This window comes from Takifugu flavidus, chromosome 16 (genome assembly GCF_003711565.1).
Source record: "Takifugu flavidus isolate HTHZ2018 chromosome 16, ASM371156v2, whole genome shotgun sequence".
Lineage (NCBI taxonomy): Eukaryota > Metazoa > Chordata > Actinopteri > Tetraodontiformes > Tetraodontidae > Takifugu > Takifugu flavidus.
The window spans coordinates 9,643,169-9,667,064 of NC_079535.1; the positions used below are offsets into that span (position 1 = coordinate 9,643,169).

At 50.9% G+C, this 23,896-nt stretch overlaps 1 protein-coding gene across 3 annotated transcripts; it reads right to left on the reverse strand.

Moving 5' to 3' along the window:
* Nucleotides 1-38: 38 nt before the first annotated feature.
* Nucleotides 39-22,794, reverse strand: crim1 (cysteine rich transmembrane BMP regulator 1 (chordin-like)). 3 transcript variants are annotated; one of them, XM_057011807.1, is made up of 15 exons: nucleotides 22,206-22,794; nucleotides 19,159-19,311; nucleotides 18,765-18,938; nucleotides 13,044-13,286; nucleotides 9,953-10,132; nucleotides 8,323-8,526; nucleotides 7,246-7,374; nucleotides 6,914-7,067; nucleotides 5,533-5,654; nucleotides 4,613-4,834; nucleotides 4,121-4,333; nucleotides 2,877-3,098; nucleotides 2,329-2,451; nucleotides 2,080-2,258; nucleotides 39-1,647 (listed from the first exon to the last, which is right to left on the reverse strand). In XM_057011807.1, the coding sequence occupies exons 1-15, from the start codon at nucleotides 22,501-22,503 to the stop codon at nucleotides 1,453-1,455; spliced, it is 2,811 nt and encodes a 936-aa protein (XP_056867787.1). In that variant the 5' UTR covers nucleotides 22,504-22,794; the 3' UTR covers nucleotides 39-1,452. The 3 variants fall into 3 exon arrangements, with proteins under 3 accessions (XP_056867787.1, XP_056867786.1, XP_056867788.1); XM_057011806.1 differs by having other exon boundaries at nucleotides 19,150-19,311; XM_057011808.1 differs by lacking the exon at nucleotides 18,765-18,938 and having other exon boundaries at nucleotides 19,150-19,311.
* Nucleotides 22,795-23,896: the final 1,102 nt, after the last annotated feature.

Here is a 23,896-nt window from a genome sequence, read left to right on the forward strand (position 1 = left end):
CGGTGCCCGTTTGAAGCCTTTTCTGTGGAGAGCAAAGCTTTTGGTTCACAGATTTATTTTTCAAAATAAGTGTAAATGTTACAGTTCATCTAGGAAACATATTTACAGGTTTGCAACAGTGAAATAAATAAGGTTGTATAGAATATAGCAGATAGAAATGGTAAATAGTCTACAATGTACAGCAGCTTTGGCTACCAGGAGTTCATAAAAAAGAAAAAAAATCTCAACCTATAGTATTAATAAATAAAGCTATGTGAAAAAATAAATAAGGTACTCTTCTGTCCTGCTAATTTCAACTAATTTTTTTACACGAACAAAGAATTGCCAAAGTCAACAGTCACCTCTTCATTTTAAAGCACAAGATTCAGAATTCCAAAAAAGAAAAAGACAAATCTACACAATTCCTAAACACTTCATTGGGAATTGGTCTCCAACCAATTTTGGCATCAGAATGTGGTGAGTCGGGATCTGCGATGCTTCGTGTTCACTCGCGCCAGTGGTTCAACATCTCCGCAGAATTCCCTGATCAGGCGCTTTCACCCCCCGAAAAACCCCACAGGGAGATTTCCTAAAACTAAAAATCACCAGCTCTTTGATCTGCTTTGATTCTTTGATTCTGATCAAAGACATTATTGATGCTGTCTCCTCACCTAAATGCCGGGGGAATATATCACCGTTTTTACATTTCACGGATAATCAATGGGAAAAAAGGTGTCGCAGAATCCGTTAAGGCTACGGAATTAAGGCTAACCGCTAGCTGTGACAATCAAAGCGAGCTATCAAAGACATTCGTCCGGCAACCGGGTCAAAACGTGACGCGACCCGGCGCCGCTTAGTCAACTGCAGCTGATGAACTGACATTCGTCCTCCTCTCGTGACCCACTCCTTCCGCGGCGCGACTGCGGAACGGCTGGATCCGTGTCCGGAGGTCAGCGGGAATGTTTGGCTCTGCCGTTTACAAACTGGGAGACATTCGTTCCAACAACAACGCTACGACATGCACGAATACTGAGGAAATATACAGAAAAGAAGGGTTTGGGATCGGGGTGGGCGGCGAGGAGCCTCCGTATTTGGCTGCTTGAACTCGGGGCCGATCCGGCCGGATCGTCGGTTCCTTTGGGTCCCGATAATGAAAACGACGAGAGGCGGCGTTGTGATTCGCACCCCTTTCCGTCTCCTGTCTGCTCCAGTTTCTAGGTGATGGAAAATAAAAGAAGAGCATCCGAGGAGCCTCCCTGAGCTGCGTCCTTCACCGCAGCCCAGACCGGCTTCACGTGTCCGTGAGGTCCGTTTTGTCTCTTCGAGAGCATCTTCAGCTTCAGAGAAGAAGAAGCCGACGCCCAAGGTGTGTGTGGAAGTGTGTGTTTGTGGGAGTGTGTGTGTGTGTGTGTGTGTCGTCCTCTTTTGTACAGCAGTAAGAGCGGGAGGGGTCGGGCGGCTCTTGCGAGGTCGCTAGCGCGGCGTCCACTCGTTGCCCGTGCTCAGCTTGGCCCTGGGGATGGTCATCTTCTCCATGCAGGGGGAGCTCATCTCCGGGGAGAAATGGATGATGCCGCAGTCGTTTTTCACGTTCTGGAACTTGTTCTCCTTGGAGGGCTCCATGTAGACCACCGAGTTCTTGTTCACCTCTTTCTTTAGGATCACCGTCTGGGCAGGGGGGGGGACAGGATTTTATTTGGATGAATCTTTGAGTAAAAACAATGCTAAGATCATTTTAGGCTAGGTTAGCATTCGACGATCAATAATCAAATTTAAAAACTGCTCTGTAGGTGGGTTAAACACATTCAAACCCACGTACTTTTACTGTTTACCACCTGTTTTTAGTGGTTAGCTTATTTTTGGCTTCCGATAATCCCTTCAGACAAGTTTTCTGACAGCAGAGTTTGACGGGTCAGCGTTTTTGACGGAGGACCGAGCTTCGTTTGAGTTGGAAGCCGAGCAGGTCGGAGGGGAAACCGCGTTAATCCCGAAGTCATGACAGCTTTAGCGCCGGTTGGAGCAGAAGATCAAGGAGCCGTTTTTAAGCCCGTCCTTCAGAAATAATGAGCCGCTTCATGTGATTTACGGGCGGCTCCTCACCTTCTTTGGCGCGCTGTAGCACGACATCTGCACCCACTTCTTCTTCTTGTTGATGAGGATCGCCACGATGAGGAAGAGCACGATGGCCAGGAGGAGGCCGGCCAGGATCCAGGCGGCGGATTGGTAGATAAGGGCCATCTCCGTATGACTCGGGTAGTTCTCAACCGAACCTGGAGCATCTGGGGGCGGAGACAAGGATTCAAAAACGATGCGTTTGATGCTCGAGGCGCCGTGGGTGATTTCACTGACCTCTGTCGGCGACGATGGTCGGCACGGTGACGGTGGTGATCCACGACTCGCTCTTCACCGTGACAACGACCGTCGTCTTGGGGACATCTGTAGACGGCGCCGCTGGCACCGGTGATGTCATTTCTGTTGAGAAAGGAGTAACATTCACTGCCCACCGAACGGGTAGGAGATTCCGGACACGTGTGAATTCGGGTTGTTTACCGGCGCTTTCTTTCATCGTAAAAAAAAAACAAAAAACACCCGCATTTAGAACAAAGAACAAAAACAACGGCGGCAAGTATCAGCGGGAACAATGGGAGCCGGCGTTGAGGTCGGAAAAGCTGACGCGGAGCTTTCGCTTCCTGCGGCGCCGTAAAGAGAGCGTCGCGGGCCGATTCAGCCGGGGACAGGAAACACGTGTGAATGCGCGGATGCTAAAAGAACGTTTTCACGGAATGCTGCTGCAAGCGGCGGCTGCGTTTGCCCGCGTAGCGCCAGACGACTGAACGCCGGAGAGCAGGCCCCCCCCCCCCCACGTAAACCCGCTGGTCCTGAACACCAACGCTCACCCAGACAGTGCGGGCAGCACTGGCCCTTGCGCAGGACGGGCACCCTGCAGCTGGCGGCCGGACAGCTCTGGGAGAAGCACTGAATGGTGCCGTTGTTGCAGGTGCAGCTGGTGCAGGCGTTGGCTCTCCAGGAGTCTCCCGCCAGCAGCACGTCTCCGTCGTTGGTGATGCAGTACTCCTGCTGGCTGCTGTTCACCGGCAGCAAGGGGCTCTGGGTCTCATCTGGGGACGCACACGGGGACAGTCGGGGTGAGCAAGGAGGCCGCGCGACGCATTCGTCTCCCAGTATGCTAACAATGCTAACAATGCTAACAATAACAGCAGTTTTAACCTCGATCTGTACATTAAATGCACCGTCCTTCCAGTCAAGTGCAGAGAAAACACCCTCCTCTTGCTGATGTGCACCGCTGGTCCGGTGAGGAGCTAAAAAGGTTAGCAGCGGGAAAATGGACCAGGAAAAATAAATAAATAAAAAGGCTTTTGTGTGACCTTTACATAACCGCAGTTTAACGTCTAGTCCATTAAAGATGCGAGGCCTTAAAGATAAGTTGCTTTACTGTACAACACAAGTGCCTCCATATGGCGGTCGCCATCTCGGGGATCTCATTTCTCCGTCTCAATAGGCCGCCACAGGCCTTAGATGTTCGGCTCCCTTCCGACTGGAGAGTTCAGTTAAAGCACGTGCGCACCGCGGCGCACATACATCACAGGCCTGTCAGTCAGATGTGCATTATTCCCACATTCCTGGTGACCAGGCCGGTATCAAAGAGGAGCCGCTGACAATCTGCTTTTGTGGAGATGCAGCGATAAGGCCGGACGGCGTTCCGGAGGAGCGCGGTCACGCACTGCTGATCCCTGCGCCGCGTGGGCGTATTTGGGTTAGTCTGATGCCTTCGAATACGCTTGGAAATAAAATATCCGTGTGTTTTCGCGTCCGCCTGGACACAAGCTGCCGGGCTTTATTCCCAACAACCACGGGAGTAGAACAGATGGAGTGAAATCAGGAACATTCTTGCCATTCCGATTCTGCCGAGTTATGAAAAAGCGTCCAGTGTGAGCAGCCTGGACGAACCCTTTCTAAACCCCGACCGGCCTCGGCCGGTTTCTTTACGAGTCTGTGTGGCCAACCTTCCAAAAGCTCACATATCTAAAACATCTGGCACCTCAGGAGGTTTTATACTTGCTAGTAGCAGAATTTACGACCTGTTTTCCGTCGCTAACTCTGGCTTTTTTTCCCCAGTTACCTGGACAGGCGTGGCAACAGGTGTCCTTGTTCCTGATGGGCGCCTGGCAGAGCGCCGGGGGACACACTTCAGTGTCGCACAGGACGCGACCCTTCCTGCAGGTGCAGCGTGTGCACTCGTCCAGGTTCCACGTCTCGCCCTCCACGTAAATTTCCCCCCCGGGGGCTTGGCACACCACGTCCACCCCGTCCGGCTGACCGCTGCCTGACTCATCTACGGCGGCGAGGAGAGGAAGAGGAAAGCGTTAGCCTGGGACGAAAAATCTCTCTGGCTCCAACAGCTGTTAGGAGTTAGCATGTGTCCCTGGCGGCGCGGAGCTCCTGAAAAGTTGTAGACATTCCTTAAAGTTTTAAGTTGAGTCACACTTCTATAAATATCTCAAGAGCGGATAAAAATGTGGCGGGAATGAAAGAGCGACTCCGAGAGCCGTTTTTGGTTCTGAAAGCAGCAACGGGGAAGCAGGCGGGGCCAAAAAGACGACCTGAGACGTACCCTCGCACGTCGGGCAGCACTGGTCCGACCTCACGACGGGCTGAGAGCAGCTGGGAACCGGACAGGAGATGAGGACGCACATCTCCCGGCCCGAGTGGCAGTAGCAGTCGCGGCAGCCGTCGTGCCAGCCGTCGCCCTCCTCGTATCGGCGTCCGCTAGAGGTGAGGCAGAAGCCGGGCGTGGGCGGCGCCGGGGCGGTGGTGCTCGGAACGTGGGCGCTTTCTACACACAGGAAAGGCAGAGAGGTTATCGGCCCGTCGGAGGACGCGGATCAGCAGAGACGCTCGGAAATTCAGCCGAAAAACCTGCCGGCGTTGTTGCGTTCTGTCCAGTTTCATTAGCGGGAGCTAACTGGATCCAGTTCTGACTAAAGGAATGTTTACCAACCTTTGCGTCAATATTCGTACAACCGTCCTCCGCTCATAGCAACGGCCGATTAAACGTGTTTATGTCTGTTTCTGTCCGGTAAACTTAGAAAATAGGCAAGAATTCACGGGAAGAATCAGGCAAACAGCAGGTTATTTACGGCCGCGCGCCACACAGGAAACGCCAGAGGTCGAGATATTTGCAGTTACTAAAGAAGCAGCTAAAATGTGGTGCAGCGTAAACACGGCATCGGTTTGTTTGCCTTAAACTCGGATCAGAGTAAACCCAAAAAGTCTCAAAAGTGAGAAGATGTGGATGAAAGAGGATGTGTGTGTGTGTATTTTAAATGGAATGTTGTCGAACACCAAAATAAGCACGAAACTGAGAAAAACACACTTTCTTCCTCTTCCATTAGCTTCCTCTGTTAGCGGTTTCGCTACCATATTGAGCAACCAGTTTTTTTCCCCCCTTCTTCTGAGGACCATCATCTTAACAGAAATGTGACCAGTGGGAATAGAGTCCGTCTTTGTTCGGCATGCTTCAGAGGGCGTTACCTTTACACATGCAGATGGAGCAGCCCTTCTTGTTCTGGCGGTAGCCGTCGCTGCAGTGCTTGTCGCAGGTGAAGGGAGGACACTTGATGCAGCGACACATCTCGCAGCCATGTTTGTTCCTCCTGAGGGATGAAAAAGGATTTATGCAGGAATTAAAACAGGAATTGATGCAAAAAGGGGATAAAAAACACCCCCAAAAAACGGATCACTTCAGTGCTACGCTAAGCTACGATCCAGCTGTCTTTCCTCCCTTTCGGATAAGCGATGAGATCTTGTTAATGAAGCAACGACCTCATTAGCTTCGGGTAATTGCTTGATTAATCTTCATGTGTGAGGGGCGAGTCTGATAAAAGCAGGCTGTGGATGGTTGACGTGGATGACTGGACCTCCGGACCGGCCGCTGCCCGACTGTACAAACACGCAGAGGGAGGCTTTGTGTGAAATACCAAACAGCTCCGGGGAGATAGAGAGGCTCAGGGAGGTACTGGGGGGCCCCCAGGGGCCTTTGGGGGTGGCTGAATTCTGAGGCTTTGGAGCTCTCAGACAGTCTCACGAAGGAACCCGGACTTCCCGTTCTCCTTTACCCCCGCCGGCTCCCTCACCCGACCGCTGCACACGTATCTTTTAGCAAACACACCGAGGCCGCTCTAAGCCGCGGTTCCGCAGTACGGGGGGGGGGGGGGGGGGCAGGGCCTCAGGAACGCCAACTGCGTGTACATTTGCTCATTGTTTTGAGACGAAGCAATGATTTATGAAATGAGAGCGGAAGAAATGTTCCGGTTAAGACCACTTCCAGATGTGTGATGGGTTAAACGGGATTAGGGGGACGGGAGCTGCAAGGGGCCGAGATCCTTGTAAGGACCTCACAGTCTAGCGAGCACACACACACACACACACACACACACACAACACACACACACACACACACACCACACACACACACACCACACACACACACACACACACACACACAGGAGACTCACCACCAGCAAAGAACCATTTATTTAGGATTATAAATTAGTTTTGCCCCTGATTAATTCTTTTCCCAGAATTCCAAACAGGCACTGGATTAATGAGACTGGACTCCATCTGTGTGATTGTTGCTGGTTTCTGTGTTTTGTTGTTATTTACATGGCTGTGTTGACTTGGCTTTACTTAGTAGCTGTTTATTAAACGATGCTAACTGTTGTATCAGCGCTGTAATATTTGAATTAGCCGCTAACTGGACAACAACGTCGGTCCATTATGAAACTGCTCACCTCTCACTCACTGTCTTACATAACCGGCGTCTCATTTCCTGCAAGTCGCAGCACGGCCACGTTTGCTTGAAAAAGGAAGATAAAGGAGCGCAGGTGGGCTCGGCGCCACCGGGGCTACTCACACGTATCCGTACGCGCAGGTCTTGCTGCAGGTCAGGGGTCGGCACCTGGGCGCGGGGATGCTGCACTCGCACACCTCGCAGCCAAAGTCGTCCCTCTCGTAGCCCGTGGGGCACTGCAGCGGGCAGTAGCGTCCCAGGTCCGGGCAGGAGTCGTCTGAAAGAGCGCAGGGAGGGAGGGCGGTCATGTGATGGCGGCCACAACCATCCATCACAGGCTGGAGCGGCGGCTGCACGTGGCTGCTCAAACGCCAAGTGAGGCCACGTTCATGCCCCCCCTTCGAGGCTTTGAACCCTTCAGATCCATCAACGCTGAGGAAGGAGAGCGGACTTACTGCTGAGGCACTGGCAGAGCAGACACCCATTCTGGTCCTGCTGGAAGCCGTACGGGCAGTCGATACCGGACAGGGAGCAGTTGTCCATGGGAGGGCACAGCAAGGGGCTCACGGTTTCATAAGAAGGCTCTGAAGGACGAAAGGGTGGGAAGGGGGGTGGGGGGGGCATCAGCAACAACCTTCCCAGCATCCAACGATTGGTTCTTCAACCGTCGTGCACAGAAACCCTCAAGCATAGCTAACGCTAACCGTAATAGCCAAACAGCAATTACTGATAACTGCAGCATTTTGTACCCCCCCCCCCCGATTCTATACCTACAGGTTCCGGCAACTTCATAGCTGTGCGATGACCTGCTGACCTCTGGCATGCAACCCCAGTGACCCGCTCATTTATCATAAAGACACATTGTTGTAATGAATGTATTAGCATGATTTATGTCTATTCTTTCATCTATCTGCCCCCCCACCCCCACCCCTCTGCCAACTGGAGGGTCACCTTGTGTGAGCCTGGTCCTGCTCAAGGTTTCATCCTGTTAAAGAGGAGTGTTTTTTGCCACTCTAAAGCGCTTACAGACAATTCTGATCGTAAAGACGCTAAATAATAAAGATGAAATGAAATTACACCGCGGCGGGACGCTGGGTCGGACCCCTCTGTCTCCCGTTATTGACCCCACTGGACTGAAATTAGATTATAATCTCCCCTGGGTGGGGGCCAGATTTGTTGTGAAGCCACAACAAAAGAGCCACACACGGGCTGTCAGAAGCTGCTCTCCGGACACGTTCGGTGGGAGGAGTAGCCCAACGAGCTGTAACTAATTACGCTCGCATAAAGAAAGGATCCACTTCTATTATGCTGCCTCCCACACACACGCAGGTGGGTCTCATTTTGGCGGGCAACTGTAATAAAGGCGCACAAAGGAGCCCGCGGCCCCAAGAATGCTCTGTGGCCTCCCTTTAATGAGCCCATGCTGACACGGCCTCTGTGGCAGAACCAAGAGGACGCCGGAGCCTCTTATGTGCGGTACAGGGGTCCACTCGGGCCCTGGAACGCATCGACCCCCCCCTTGCTCTCCGTACCTTCGCAGAAAGGGCAGCATTCTCCGGGGATCTTGACCGGGTTCTGGCAGCTCTGCTTGCAGGCCATGGCCGTGCAGTGCGGCTCCGAGTCCACGCACTGGCAGAAGGTGCAGTCGTCCTCCTTCCACTGCTCCTCGTGAGCCCGCAGTTTGTTGTTGACCCAGCAGCTGGCCTTGGTGCTGTCCACCGCCAGCAGCTCCACATCTGGGAGGACAGAAGAAGAGGACGGGGTGAAGGAAGGGGACGCCTAGACGCCAATTTAACCCAAAACGACCATTTAGCTTGCGACACTGACGCAACCTAAAGAACGTTGCTCTGTGATCATCACGATCATTTAACCGGTTGATTTACACGGTCAGTTGTTAACTCAATGATGAGAGGGTCTTTTACTGTGGTCCTTTAAAGTTTCTAGTGGACCACATCACCAGTCCCCTCGAGGCAGAACTGCTACAGGAACAACTTCCTGCGACGACAGTGGAAAAAGGCTGACGGCTGCGGCGCCGTTTATGGACCAATCCGGGATTTGCATCATTAAATGAGTGGTGCAGCACTGTCCCGACCTCTCGTTGCCGTGGTTTCATGTGTATTGTTGCCCGCCAGCATTAGCTCGCAACACTGAAGGCTTTTTTAGCATTCTGACGCCTGCAGGTTGACATCATTCCACAAGTACACGCAACTCATTTATAGCCTCGGTGTTGATGCGAACGTTCCACACGTGTTGCGGCGGCACGCTGCAGAGTCACGTCAGACGGGAGGTGCTGCCCATCTGGCTGCCATTAACCTGAAAGGATCCATTTTTCTTCTCCACTTTCACTGCCACACACATTTGACCGTGACCCTAAAAATGACTCTTTAAAGCGTCGCTTTAGACCCTTCGGTGATCGCTTTGATGATCAGCAGTGGTGAAGCCGGTGCCAAGATTGGTTTGTATTAGTGCCTCCAAACTCCCAGAATGCAACATACTAGAGCTTTAGCTAAGTTAATGTCAAAGGAAGAGGTATTAAATGAGTTATTATCTCATAAAACACATAAGTAGCTTTCTTGGCTGAGTAAGTTATGTCTTAATGTAAGATTTTTAAGGACAGCACAGACAATTAATGAACCTTTTTACCCCCCAACTACCAAACATGAGCTCACAGTAGAGTTCCTCCCCGACCACTCGCCTAAAAATGTGTTTCTTATGCAAACATCTGACTTCAAATTCCATGAAATACCATCCATTCCTTCGGAGTTACGCTCTTGTCTGAACGCTGGTCCCATAATTCAGATCTGATTAAGCCTCGGCTCCGTCCCGCCAACACGCACCTTTCATTTAGAATCATTCAAAAACTGATGAAGAACTGAAAGATTTTCATCCAGTAAAAATTCTATAAAAAGGTAATAAAGGCCTAAATAGCCTTCATTAGCCTAAATGCACGGATCATAAAATGAACAGTGTTTAGAGTCAAGGTAGGCTAGCTGCGCTAATTAGCGGCTGGAGATTTCATTCTCGCCACCACAGGATTTGTAGAGCCGATTAGACCAGAGAGCTTAACCAGAATCTCCAGAACTCATTAAAATCATCAGAAAACGAGAGGATGTGAGAGAAAGACGTGGGAGCGTAATAACGCCGAGTGGCTGACGTGCATACCTATGCAGACGGGGCAACACTCGCCCTCAGGAATGTAGAAGTTTTCACAGTCCAGCTCAGCGCACTCCGCCTTGGAGCAGAAGGAGATCCCGCCGCGGCACTGGCACAGCCAACACGGGTCCATGCGGTACACCTCCCCCTCAAGGAACTCCTTCCCGTTGTGGACGCACTTAGGAGAGACTGAAGAGAACAGAGGCGATCGGGAATCAGCGGCCATGTTTGAACCGACCACCACGAGGGTGCCCGATACATTTGGGAAAGATTATTCTCGCCCTGTGGTTGTTCAGAACGGAAACGTAATCATGGCTGTCGAGCCAAATGAGCGCCGGAGCTTCAGACGTGGACACCTTCAAGTGCCAAACATCCGCCCATCAGCGTTTGGCTCGACTGAGGTGGGTGTTCGTCTTAACTGGACTGAGATCGGCACCGACGGCCGAGGGGTGTCGGCATTTATAAGACAATAAAGCCAAGTCCACAGGGAGGAACTTCACAGATCTCTCAAACCTGGAAACGATATTGGACAGTGTAGAGGAAGAGAAAGAGGATGTGGAGGGTTCGAGGGTTCGAGGCTTCGTGGCGGGAATCGACGCTATGACCTGCTTAGCTTCACCAGCATCTATCCTCCTGCTCCTCCTATCACTAGCTGGATGTTTGGCTTGAGCTCACTAAAGCCCTTAGCTAAGCATCATGTTGTGGTGATCAGGTGACAATCATGTGACAGGAAAGTCATGTGACTTTCCAAAAGGGTGGTGTCACCTATATTCAAAAGTCAAGGAAGGAGCTAATTTAAAAAGCTTGTTTTCTGAGGGCAAAATCAACATTGGAGACATTTAACAGCTCCAGAGCTCCTCCAATAACACGTCTTGTATTACATTTATCCAGTTAGAAGAGAAATTTGGGTAATTTAACAGTCACGTTTGCTTGTTTTTGCATTTACCACGACAGCTCAGTGTAACGTAGTTACACAGATCTGAAAAAGAGGGGTCAAAAACACTGGCTCTTTAACACAACCCCCCATTAATTAGCTTTAAATCATTCCTTAAACGTGTTGGCAAAATGTTCTGGGTTTTTAATTTCCACAAATTGTCTGAAGGAAACACGGTTAATCGGGAAAAACAAATGGTAGTTTTCTAAACCACGAGCAGCCCTTCCACTGGAAACGCTCAATTACCCGCCGAAGCACACCGCGGTGGTTTGGGTGGTCATTGTTGAGCAACCACACAACTCCTCAAACTCACAGCAGCGCGAGAGGTGAGGCAATGTGGTTACATAAGAAAGTTTCCAGGATCACAGAGGCACGTCGCTGTATTGTACAGATGCGAGCAGATGTTGGGCCCGGCATTTCCATGGATGAGGGCGGAGGATAAAGCAGCATCTGCACGCCATACCTTCCAGCGGAGCCTCCGAGCGTCTGACGACCCCCGCGCCTCCTGACAAGCAGCGCCGCGCGCTAATGCAAAGCAGATGGGCCAACAGAGAGTGGGGATTTATTTTCCCCCTCTTCATCATCATTCTGCTTTATCCTTTTTTCCTCTTTGTGCCTCCCAGAGTCTCTGCTGAGCTGCAATGGGAGCTGAACACAATCGGAGGCGTCCGTTACGCCGCACGGGGTCGCGTTCAGTCTCTAACCGGACCAAACCCGACTCCACCATCCTGGAGGGACGGGTCACCAGCTTCACTGGTTCCAGAACTAGCAGACGTGCTGCTGGTTGTTGCTTATTGGGAGTTCAGGCTGGAGTGAACTGGAAACCATTCCTGTGGCGATTTCAGCCCTACTGTTTAACACGGGCGAGTTCAAAAGAACTCACGCAGCCCTGAATTTACAAGGCATCTGCGGAGGGGTGGGGGGGGTGGGGGGGGGGGGGGTGGGGGGGGGGGGGGGGGCTCACTCTGCCAGCTAAAGTGTTAATCAACAACAGAGCAAGGCTAAATGGGATCAAACGGGATTATCTGTAACATTAGATGACATCGGGTCAGGACGGTGCTGCCAGGTTTCCTTTGCCACCCAGTTGCAGCCCTTCAGGAGCCAGCAGTGGAAAGGGTCCATCGTGGGCGGGGGCCAAAACACACAGGTGGGACTTATTGTCGCTGCGTATACCGACACGGGCTAAAAATGAGCCCCCGTGTTTAACCTTAACTCGTTTCCAGTTGACAACTGACGTGCGCTACGACGTGCGCGTCTGTGGCATCAGGTGGAAACCAGTCTGTCCCCACCGCGTCTCCATCTGTGGAGCCTCCCGACGCGGCGCGCAGTCATGCGGGCCTAACGGACAGTAGTGGGAGCACAAAAGGCATCAAGCCCCAGACCCAAAGGGCAGCAGACACTTGTTATCAAAACACTGATCCCATGGCCCCCACGGCTGCCATTCAGCCCCCACTAGGCTGCCGGACTCGATTACCCTCCCCACTGGCAGACTGGAGCACATAAAAAGCATTCCCATCAATGAACTGTTGAACCTTTTCCCGTTGGACGTGTGACCAGACAGGAACCCTTTGACACTGCACTTCTGTTCAGCAAATTCATAGCCTAAGCACTTTTCTGGTCACTAGGCTCGTTAAGTCCATTAATTCCAGGACACGGCACTCATTTATTCAAGTGGAGAGGCCAGAATGGGAATTTGTTCTGTTGGTAAAACAGCGAATATTTGTTGGGAGCGCAGAGTAAACAGCTCTGGACCGCAGGTCCCCTCCCCGTCTCCCTGACCTTCCTGGCTGGCCCCGGGCCTCATCTGAGGTCTTTCTATGTGGGATCAAGGTCCACGCTCTCTGCTTGTCATTTTTCTTCTGCAGTTCACTTCCCGCAAATCAATTTTATTTAACTGCCCCAGAGGAAGTCGAAATATTTTACGTCCAGCCCTGAAAAATGCTTGTGAACACAGAGCGGTGAGCTCGGCCCGTTAAACAGCCCCGGCAGGAATTATAGATTCAACATTCTGCCTTTTCATCTCTGCTCATTAATCAGTGGGAAGAAAAGCCCTTTTCAGAGGATAAAGAAATCGCTTCCTCCAAGGCGCTAACTTTCACCCCACCTGTGTGCCCCCCCCCCCCCGGCAGAGCAATTGGAAGAGATTGTGTAGAGTGCAAAAATCACCTTTCTGACAATCATAGATGTCACAACAGTCCCCCGGTCGACCGCTGGCCTTGCTGAGAGGAACGGCGCGCTGTCCACTCGGGCAGTGGGGCTTGTGGCAGGCACTGAGGTCACAGGTGCACTGGGGTGGTATAGAGGGGCAGCAACCGTTTGGGGGGGTGTAACTCTTGGTCAGGACAGAATCCTCTGGGCAGGAAGATACCTCCAGGGTAGGACACACAACCCCAGCACACCTCAGCTCCTCTGGAAGACAGAGACAGACACAAATCAAGGTTAGGATAAAGGAAACATCCTAAATGTGACAAGATCATGGCCCACTTAACACTCACTACACGTCTACATCTGCGATGGTAGCAGCAAGCATGTTTGCAGGGTGCAGGGTTCAGAAGAGCAATTTGGGGCTCATTCTGTTGATTAAGGACACCTTGACATGTGGGTCCAGACTCGACTGAATCAGATGTGTCTCAGTCATGTGTAGAATCAGTGATGCACATGAGTTTCCACTAAAGCCCCTTAGAGTTGAGTTGCAGCACCCTCCAGTCCAACCCAACTGACATGAAACCCCTAGAAGCCCCTCACAGTCTAAAAGAAGTCATTAATACCTGTCAAACCTCAATGGAGCTTTTTCTTGCTGCCAGTTTAGAACCTCCCCGTTACTTAGCATAGCAGAATGTGTTTATCCATCCTGGTAGCAGAGCCAAAATAATAGCTAAAACCCCTGGTTAATGTTGGAAAACGGTTGCACGGGCGCTAGAATTCTGATCTGGAGGGTTTGAGGATGTATTTTGGAAACTGCTCAGGGAAAGGAAAGTGGAGGGCCCCTCAGTACAGTCATTGTATGAGAACAGTAGCTACCTTACAAAGATTGGGTTACCGTAACCAAAGGGACGTGTTTATTTTGCTCCTCTGTGTAACTGTAATCTATACAGTGCAGGTGGGGGCAGAGGATCGGGCCGAGCTCGCACTATAATTGTCAATCATTGAGTTATTTTCCAGATCACCTCCTGAGAGCAGAGTCAATGACCACTTTGTTGGAGTTCAAAGCAGAGAATGGATATGGGATATGACAAATCACTGTGGTAACAAGTCTGCTACCACACATTATTAGAGGCTAATTGGCTGTTGCACAACGACTGTGTCACGTGCATTCGGTTTTGGTTTTTTGTTGATGGCCTTTCCAGATCGAAGCAGATGCAACGCGAGGACGTGACTCATTCTAGGACCGGTAAGTGGATCCCTTTGGGCTCCGACACAAGATAGCAGTCAGCAGGTCAGGGTCAAAGTTTGTGATGCCCCAGTCTGACCCCTTCCTCTGCTGCTGTTGCAATTATGCAGCCATCTGATGTGTATCTGACCCAGCATCAACACGGAGAAGAGGGGCCAAAAGACCTTATTTGGTGGGAGTAACGGTTCTGACAGATGAAGCTGGGGAATGAGGAAAGGTCAGACTTTTAGATAAACAGAGAGGCAGTATAAAATATCTGTTCTGTACCGTTTACTCGAGCAACCTGGGAACAGTAAAGGCCGCCACAAGGCTCTCATTGATAAACATCACAGCTGAGCAGTGTCAAAGAAAATGAGGGAGGGCTATACCCCAGAATTAAGCAAGGCTGCAACCCTTTTAACGGTTTTTGGCCTCGCTCCGACGCCGGAGTTAAATAAACTTCAGTTGGAAGCACTGATTGGCCTGCGTCTCACATCCAGTGAAGTTGAACGTCTTCTGCTGCCGTTGCTCAGCTGGTTTTGCATATGAAAACCTCGAGCGCACCGCTTAAAGCCATAGAAATTACCCCGGAGGATCGCTCGCGCACAATGTTCTGCAGTGAAAAACACTTTCCATGCATTGTTACGCGTCTCGGAGAAGGCTGATTAGTCTTTCAGCGGCGATAATAGCCGAGGTTAGAGAGCGGCGGGAAAAGCAGCTGGCAGACAGACTATTGTCATTTAAATGAACAGAATTATATGCACCCGCCAAAACCCCTCCAACCCTGGCAGGTCCAATTAAGATAATTTTCTGGCTGATGCATTTATCCACACAATAGGCAGAGTGAGGGAATGGGGTGAAGAGACAGCGGCAAATGGATTTTATCCTCTGCCATTTGTGGTTGTGTAATTAGCACCTACTAAACCATTTTTTTTATCACAATGGTGGCCGTGTGCCAGCTAGCACGAGCGCACAAGATCTGGTGCGTTAGGTCTGCTAAATCCTTCCAAGATTGGGCAACACGTGTGACTGAAAGATAACAAAGAACAGGAAACCTCTGACCTGCAAGGCACACCTGACACACGTCTGGGAGCGGTAGGATACGGAAAGTCTCCTTTATTAGCGCCGCATATCTTGGGCATGTCAGCAGCTCATTAAAGGGAGAAAAACACCTTCTATCTTAAGGGGGGGGGGGGGGGGTTTCCTTCTTTTTGAGTACAAGGAGCCGAGTCTTTCACCAAACCAGAGCGGCTTGGCCAGGCAGAGGAGGCTGTGTTGACAGCCTGAGTTTACTCATGGAAAAAAGCACACAATGTGAGTTCTGTTCACTCGCTGACTTTGGAAGCAAGTCAGCGGAGAACAAAGCCGTCTCAGTCTCGGTGCTCTCTGCAGATTTCGGGTTTGTCCTGAGGTTTTTAAAAGTTACCCCAGGAAGGGTTACTTCACGTGGATCTGTGGAGGCGCGGAGCTCGGCTATTAGCCTATTGTGTCAAACGTGTGTGAGTAAACGGAGCAGGAGGGTAACAGAGGGGGGCCAAAAGGCACAGACGGGGGTCATTGCAAAGAGACTCTAGAGACTTTGCAGGACGGTGTCTGGAGTTCGAAGCACGAGGTGGTCGGTGGCAGACGTGCGCGCCTGCATGCGCCGCTCCCTCGCTCCCAGTAAATAGGTATTTGATCAGGCCGATCTCCTCGGGCGCAGCTGTGAATGTTTGAAGGGTGAAATGAGAATCTTCAGATGTCTGCGAGGGAGCCCAGCGAGTATAGCAAGCACGTGTGCATTCTCTCGCAGTCAGATGGCCAGCGGGATTAAAATGACAAAGCGCACGCACCGCTGGTATCTGACTGAAGGCCTCGACGTCCGCAGCGTGCACCGCCTATCAGGGCATCTGCTGAAAAATGGGTCAATATGCGCCTCAGTCCTGCCATTTAAAGGAAGTACAGTTTGCTTATGATCGTAATCTAGGCCTCATCTGTTGAACATACACGGGTATGCGTTGGCTGTTGGATGGACCGGCCGAGAGGTGCCATTCCATTGAAATCCACCTCATTTTTCGGGCAACACACAAGACTTTTCTTTCGTCTTTGAACCCCTTACCCATACCAACAGAAGTAATGACCCACTGGGCAGCTCTCTGGCTACACCGACCCTCACCAAGGCATCCCATGCCCCTGCCAGCCACTTGCAGGTCCAGCTTGGCCGGAAATAGCTCCACCACAAAGAGCCTGCAACCAAGCAGAACTAACAGTCCTTTCACACGGGCTACGCGAGGCAGGACGGTGGTGGCATTCGTGGGCGTGTGACTCTGTGGGCGTGGGGTCAGCTTGTGCACGCCGCTTCCCCCTGCATTAACTTCAGCGTGACTGCTAGCCAAGAAAAGAAACAAAAACATCGGCGGACAACCAGATGGCTTAATTCTTGTGTGCCTCATCACACAAATGTTAGTATGAAGGGATTCCGGTTGCGGTTGAATCCACTGACTCATCCTCTCTTCAGGGAGCAGCGGGGGGAATTCCTCTGAAAAAGCAGCCAGGGGCCTTATCGCACATGAAATATGTAAACCATTCTTGGGCGTAAAATTACCAAACGCCACCCTCCGAAGCCTCTTGGGCCGACACTTGACAAAAATAGGTGGACAAAAATGGCATGTTTTGATTCGCCGTCTTCCTGCGTCTGCCACCCCCCCCCTTTCACCCGCCTGCACTTATCACATCCCTTTTCCCCCCCAACATGCGGGTAACACGCCTGGTGCACAAAGGGTTCCTCCCAAATTACAGCCACTGACGGAAAGTGAGAAGTGAATCTATAGTTCCCCTCAGAAACCGTTTTTTAGGCGTTTTTATTGGCACTTTAGCGTCCCGGGCGCATGTAAAGACAGGACCGGCATTAATGCGAAGCGGAAGCGGGTTTACGAGACGCCTTTTCTCTCCCGCACATCTGCTAACAAGATCTTAATAACCGCTTGTGTCATGGCAACAGGGGGCTGGATGGAAGCAGTCTCCGCGGAGCCCAACGCGACCGAGCAAGTAAGATCCTAACCACAGAGTCCCGGCCTGGTCGGAGAGGAAGCTCTTCCCGATGACAGACAAAGGAATATCTCCGCTGAGACGTCCACACAAACAAGATAATTATCACCAGCAGCCGCGTGTGCATCTCTCTGCACACACATGAATACTTACAGACATAACAGACACACAATCTGGTATGTTGCTTAATGAGGGGGGCCATTGGAAAGATGTGTGTGTGTCTGTGTGTGTGTGTGAGCGCAGTGAGAACTTATAAGCTGCTGAAAAATGTTGTTTATAGTTTTCACTGGCGTGACTTTTAACTGTCATCCGCTTGGCTCGGGCTTTATGATGTGGGGGGGTCGGATCTTCCCCTGCAACACCAGACCTCAGTGACATGTTTTCAAATGCAATTGTTTGGCGAACACGCTTCCTGTGGGATTTACCGAGCGAGCGGCCTCGAGACGCGTTCCGTTTTATCTGAAGGCCAAATGATGGCAGACGTGTTTATGTTGCGCATTCCTTTAAAGCCGGAACGTCAAACGGAAAGCAACACGTGTCTCACAGCTATATTTACACGTGGATTTTCAAGGAACACAAAAAAACAATTAGACGCTCCAGCGGGAGGCTGTTTCGGACACATGTTTACATTATATTGTTTTTCAAATCTTTTTGCAGTCACGCGGCACCTACGCAGGTACGGGTTAGCGTTGCATATTTAGCAACTTAAACCATCTGTGAGCGTCTAATTTTTTCACCTAAATGTGTGTAATCAGGGAGAATGTTGATCTGTGGTTGTTCTTTAGGCTCTCCGCTCTGGCCTGTGCACGTAGCGTCCGCTATTCTAAGCAGTTATTTACTGCTGCAGCTATGGCTGCATTTGCTTCGTGCACTCAGAGATGTCCCCTCGATGTTTATGGAACTTGTTCCTCAATTTCTGGCAGATCTGGCTGATTTTTCACGCTTTAATGAAGAGTCGCATGAACATGACTGTATTTGATCAGTCCCTCTCAAATTGGCCAGCAAGAAAAGCAGGAAATGAAGGAGAAATGAGCGTGAAGAAGAAAGCTGGATGGATTCGATGGAGGTTTCCCGGGATTTTATCGATACCTTTCCCCCACACGGCCGGAAAATATTACATTTGAGACTGAGGATTTAAACCGGTAAAAAGGGGCACAAAAACGATTTCTAATAATGTAAAACCATTAAGGGTCCATAAGAATCCCAGCAGTTTCACTGGTCAGTGCTACGGACTCCTACGCTTCCTTTCTCACACGCAATGAGCCGGGACGGGAATTCTGCTGAAAGGTGATCGGGACATGAAAGGGCCTCAGCAGCAAAAGCCACCTGATATTAATGTTCGAAATAAGCAGGTGTCGCATTATAAAAGTAACTTTGTAGTTGCTAAATCCATCTCAGAGGCCTGCATAAATCCCTACGCCCCTCTTCAGATTAAATACCCAGAACTGGCCAAAGCCACTGGTTCCAGTAGCGGGTCATTTGAAGGTTACCTGCGGCTTCCTGGCACTGGCTGCGGTTGATGTAGGCAAAATGGTGGTGGCAGCTCTGGGACTCACACACGCAGCCCTCGGAGGTCAGGTTACAGCCAGAGAACGTGCAGGCTGGGTTGGACGGGCCCACGTACTTCTCTCTGTGTCGTTCCCGGTGCGCGTGTCTACGGCCCTCTGGAACGCCGACATAGACCCCAGTCATCGATGAGTCAGAGATAAAGACGCCACTCTCGTATGCGAGTAGCGTTAGTCACCTCACATCTGTTATGGATTACCTCGCACCAACGGACAACATTATTCCCCCGAACTTCTGGGGGATTTCGTCATTTTGCGTGAATACACGCGTCAGAATTTTGGAACCCATCTGGGATGGAAGGGGCCTCACCTGACTTACCGGGCTTCATGCAGCTTTCTCGGTCCGGATAGGCGAAGGAGCCCAAACAGGAGTGGCGTGCGTCGCACACGCACTGACCCCCAGCTCTGTCGCAGCCTGTCATCAGAGGACAGCGCTCATCCTCCAGGCCGGCTTCAGGGTGATCGGGGAGCACTGAGGAGCAGCAGAAACCAAAGAGAAAGAACGTGAGCGTAGAGATGACATTAGCGACGAAGTTTAAGTGAAATCACAGGGCACGCTAGCCAGGTTTTGAGCGCAGCCCCGGTTGCGACATGCTGCCTGGACACTGGAGTGAAAGACCTCTTTCAGCCCAGCCATCCGCCTTCATTGTGTCACACTCCTTAAACCTCTAAGCCCCATTTGTTTGTTTTGTTCCACGCCGAGGAGGCCTCCCAGGGTTTCCGTCTCTGCCTACTGCTGCAGCGCCACTTACCACCGTTACCCACAAACCCTTCGTTGGCCCACTGAGCACCCACCCCTTCCCCAACCACTAACCCCGAAGCTTCGTCCAAATTGGACGACACATAACAATCCGCAGGAATATAAGACCTTCCAACGTCTCGCCATTATTGTGAGCTAAAAAACCCCAAACCCAGCGACACCCATGAGAATAAAGCACCCCAACATCCACAGTGTTCCTTTCACAAGCATACATAAACACACATATATACCCCTAAATTACCCTCCTTCACAGTTGTCCAAGCATGCAAGCGTGGCAGCAGAGTAAACAGGATGAGACAAACTGTAGCACAGAGTAACCTTCTAAAGTATTTCACTCCCAGGCCCCAGCTAGCAGTGTGCAAGCGCGAGCGAAGCTTATCATAATTCTGCAGCGAGAGCAGAACAATGCAACGGAGGGAAAAGGTGAAAAGGCTTCATCATATAACAAAAACACCAGGACCTTTACCGGGCTAGTGCAGCGGGAGACGCTGGAGTCGGGAAATACGCCACAGCATGCTAAAACTGGAGTCTTTTGTCATGGTTTTCAGCCCTAGCGCAAGGCCACACACTGCTCTTAATGTCGGCTGCCTGTGGAAGGTTACACCACCTCTAACCTGAGTCAGCCTGTGCTGTTAATAGCTCTCTCAGGCAGCCAGCCTGGCAGATCACAAGCAGCCTTTTCAATAAAGCACACCAAAGTTTTTCCTCTGCGATTTCCGTTCACCTCAAAATGATCCTCAGCTTCACTTTTCCTTCCATCCCCAGGCTTTCCTGTGCCTGGGAGGGTATTTCGTTTTGAGGCGGAGGCAGTGGTGCCCATGTGTGTGGCGCTTAAACAGATGGAAGTCAAAAGGTCTCTGTCTGGAGACTAAAGACAGCGTCGCATGGAGTTTCTCTTAACTGGTCTGCTGCAGTTTAGCCTCATTTACCCTGACCCTGAGCCGGACTGGCCTCCGTATCTATTGTCTGGCCTGGCATGACTCGGGCCAAGGTCTGTGGCTTCATCCCAGGGGGGGAATCCTCTCTCAGCCGCTGAGAGCACTTGTCCTGGCATCCAGAGCCATGATGGGAAAGCTGACCTCTCGAGTCCCTCTGGCTGATAGCGAGCTTAAAAGGCAGTCTTTGAAACATTAGATAATACCAGAGGAAGACAAGTAGAAGGCATGTGAAGGAGTGCAGCGGACACGGTGTCCCAGCAAGGCAGACATGCTGCTACGCGGTATTTTAAGTGCCTGCAGAGCTACTTGTTGTGAGAGCACAGACATAAGAGTCCAGCAAAAACAATAAAGCTGCTAAGATGTCACCGTTTGGCTCATCAATGAGGCGAATAGGATGAAGCGGAAGATGAGCAAGGGCTTCTGAGCTGAGGCTTCATCCTCACATTCACCTTCAGATCCAGTGCGAGCTGTCACGCATGAGTGCAGTTCGTGTGCAACGGTAGCGGGGAGCCAACTCAAATATCGGGTTGATGGAATTTCAACCTCAACCCGCTCAGTGTTCAAGGGGGGAAAAAAGATGACGAGGAATATCCAGGAATAACCAGAGTTCACATTCAAGTCTGTTTCAGGCATAAACATGGCGGGGAAACATCTCGCATCATCTGAATAGCTCATTAAAGAGCTGACACCCTGGACCTTTAGCAGATGACATTTACCCTCTGCGTATGATTGGTAGGCTGCTCATTTTCAGACCCCTGCAGCATGAGAAGGGAAATCTGGGATCAGCCTTCAGGAGCCAGACTACCAGGAAGCACACTGGAAGGTGTTGATTTGACCCACCCTTCAAACCTTTGAAGGGGGGGGTCTAAAGATTCTGTGCGTATGTGTATCCCATCTAAGGGTCAGCAGGGTTGCGCGGCCCCCCCAAGGCCGTGGGGCAGCGGCATGACTCAATCAGAGGAATCATTTGGGTTCCCCTGCAAAGCTGCTAATTTGCAAAGTTGTCCTCCAGGCGCCAGTTTAACCTGAATGTGAGGCACAATCAGCAGCAGTGTCTCCTGGGATGGCCTGGGGCCCGAGATCCCCTGAAATGGACCACCCCAAGACGGGATGAGGGGAGGGTCAGCTCTGGAGAGCTGCTCACTCTCCCCTCGCCAACAGTCCCTTTCAATCACTCCGAAACAGACCAGACAAAGTGCAGGTGAGTTAGTTTAGAAGCATCCCAGTTGTCACTGGTTTCCCTGTAGAAAGTCACTGGTACCCATTTACTTGAGACCTGACCCAGGCACATTGCTCTGACACAAATGGTGAGGAAAATGAGCTCATTCATGGGATAGAACCTAATCCGCCGACGGTCCTGCAAACCCATTACATTCCCGACACCCCCAGCTGATAGAATCCTGAGATAAATCCAGCTGGTTATTCATTAAACCACGTGCCTGAAACCGAAAACTGACATTTAATCTAGTGGCAAATGAGCGGGAGGGGGAGCTACTGAAAGGAGCTAGAATAGCTGAAAACGAATCCTCTTATGGTCCGGGTCTCTCATACCTGGCAGCAGACACGGGCATTTCAACAGAGATGCCCTCAACATGCTCTTCAATAAACATGTTTCAACCCCAGCAGCAAAGCATACACAACATTTTCAGACAAGAGTCTTTTACTCACCTTTACACACTCCTATTTCTGGAATTTCTACCGCTCCCGTGGAGTTGATGGAAGCGCAGGTCAGCCCCAGAGCGCAGTAGCCGTGCGCCCAGTCCTGTCCGCCGCATGGCTCCAACTCCAGCCGGGCGCACTGGTCACAGCATCCGCACGGATCCCTGGCCAAGGTCCGGCCACCCTCGCAGTCGTGCGGGGCTTTGACGGAACATGTCCGGAGGTTACACGGCGTGCACTCGTGAGCCCAGAGCCCCCGCACCAAAAAGATGACGCTCACGAACACAGCGGAGCACTTGCCGAACATGGTTGAGAAGAATGGCTCCGTGAGTTTCCCAGGAAAGACGCTCCGCTTCTTTTGAGGAGTCGAGCCGCATAAGACTGGAAAGTTTAGAGTTTCACAGTTGTGTTCACTTCAGGCGCGTTTTTATTACACAGAAATCACATAAAGACGGTAAAAAAAGAAAACAACTCTGATATAGTGCGCAAAACACGCGGTCCAAACGCTTCCGACGCGCGCAGGTAGACGCGTAAACTCCAAACGGAGGACTGGGACGAGCACTTGTGCTCACTGACAGGCACACACGAGAATAAAATCTGAACCTCATTGAGACGAAGGCATATAGAAAGCGGCGCGCCCCCTCTGCCTGACTGGCGCAGCGGCGGGCCAGTCGGGGAGCCCCGGAGGAGGGACGATTCAAACGGAACACGGCCCTTTCGCTCGGAAACGCGGATCGACGTTGCGCAATGACGCAACTTTGAACACTTCGGGTGAAAGTTGCTGTTTTTCGGTCACATTTCACATTATGTAAACCGCTGAAACCCAGCAGAATAACCTGCCCTGAAATCCGTTATTAAGAGATTACATCATTTCCATTTACAAACAAGGGAACTTAAGATGAATTAAAACATTACCAAATCGGAAAGTGATTTGTTTAATTCTAGCGCTAGTGAATAAACACTTTGGGTTAAATGTGTTTATATCACAAAAATGACATCATGGGGCCTTATATAAGTACAAACAGTGGTTCCTATCTACTTTTATTTTACATTAATGGATTCATGTTTGAGCTCATGTACAATGTCATGTAAACAATGCACCAAAGTAATGAGTTTTCCCCAAAGTTGAGATTAAATTATAGGAGAAGGAAATATTGATGTAAACCAGAAATATCTCGAATTTGCACTTGTGTACAGCTCTTGTCAACACCAGCTAACTGTCCTTTTATTGCCACTCAACAATACAGCCATAACGCCCGTCTCGGCCCTGTAATCAAACACATCAGGCATCACGGTGGCCACCTATCAATCCTGGGCTGCAGTGTTTGCGCACGTAGAATGCGTTCGCTGGTGTCTGATTGTGTGTGCAGATGGTTTTGGGAAGGTAAAAGGTCAGGTTATGTTTGCTCAAGCAGTGTTTGTGTGTTCCTACACTGGCAGATGGATCTGTGTGTGTGTGTGTGTGTGTGTGTATGGGGGGGGGGGGGGCAGTTGGCGCAGCTGGAGGTCTATTGTGTGAGTGCCCCACACAGACAATTTAATCTCCGTGCATAAATCTGCCATCACATATCAAAACGACGAGGATGAGCTCATGTACACCCTCTTCAGACACCAGTCAGCTGCCATTTGACTTCCGAAACTCACTCACTCACTCACACTCACACACACACACACACACACACACACACACACACACACAC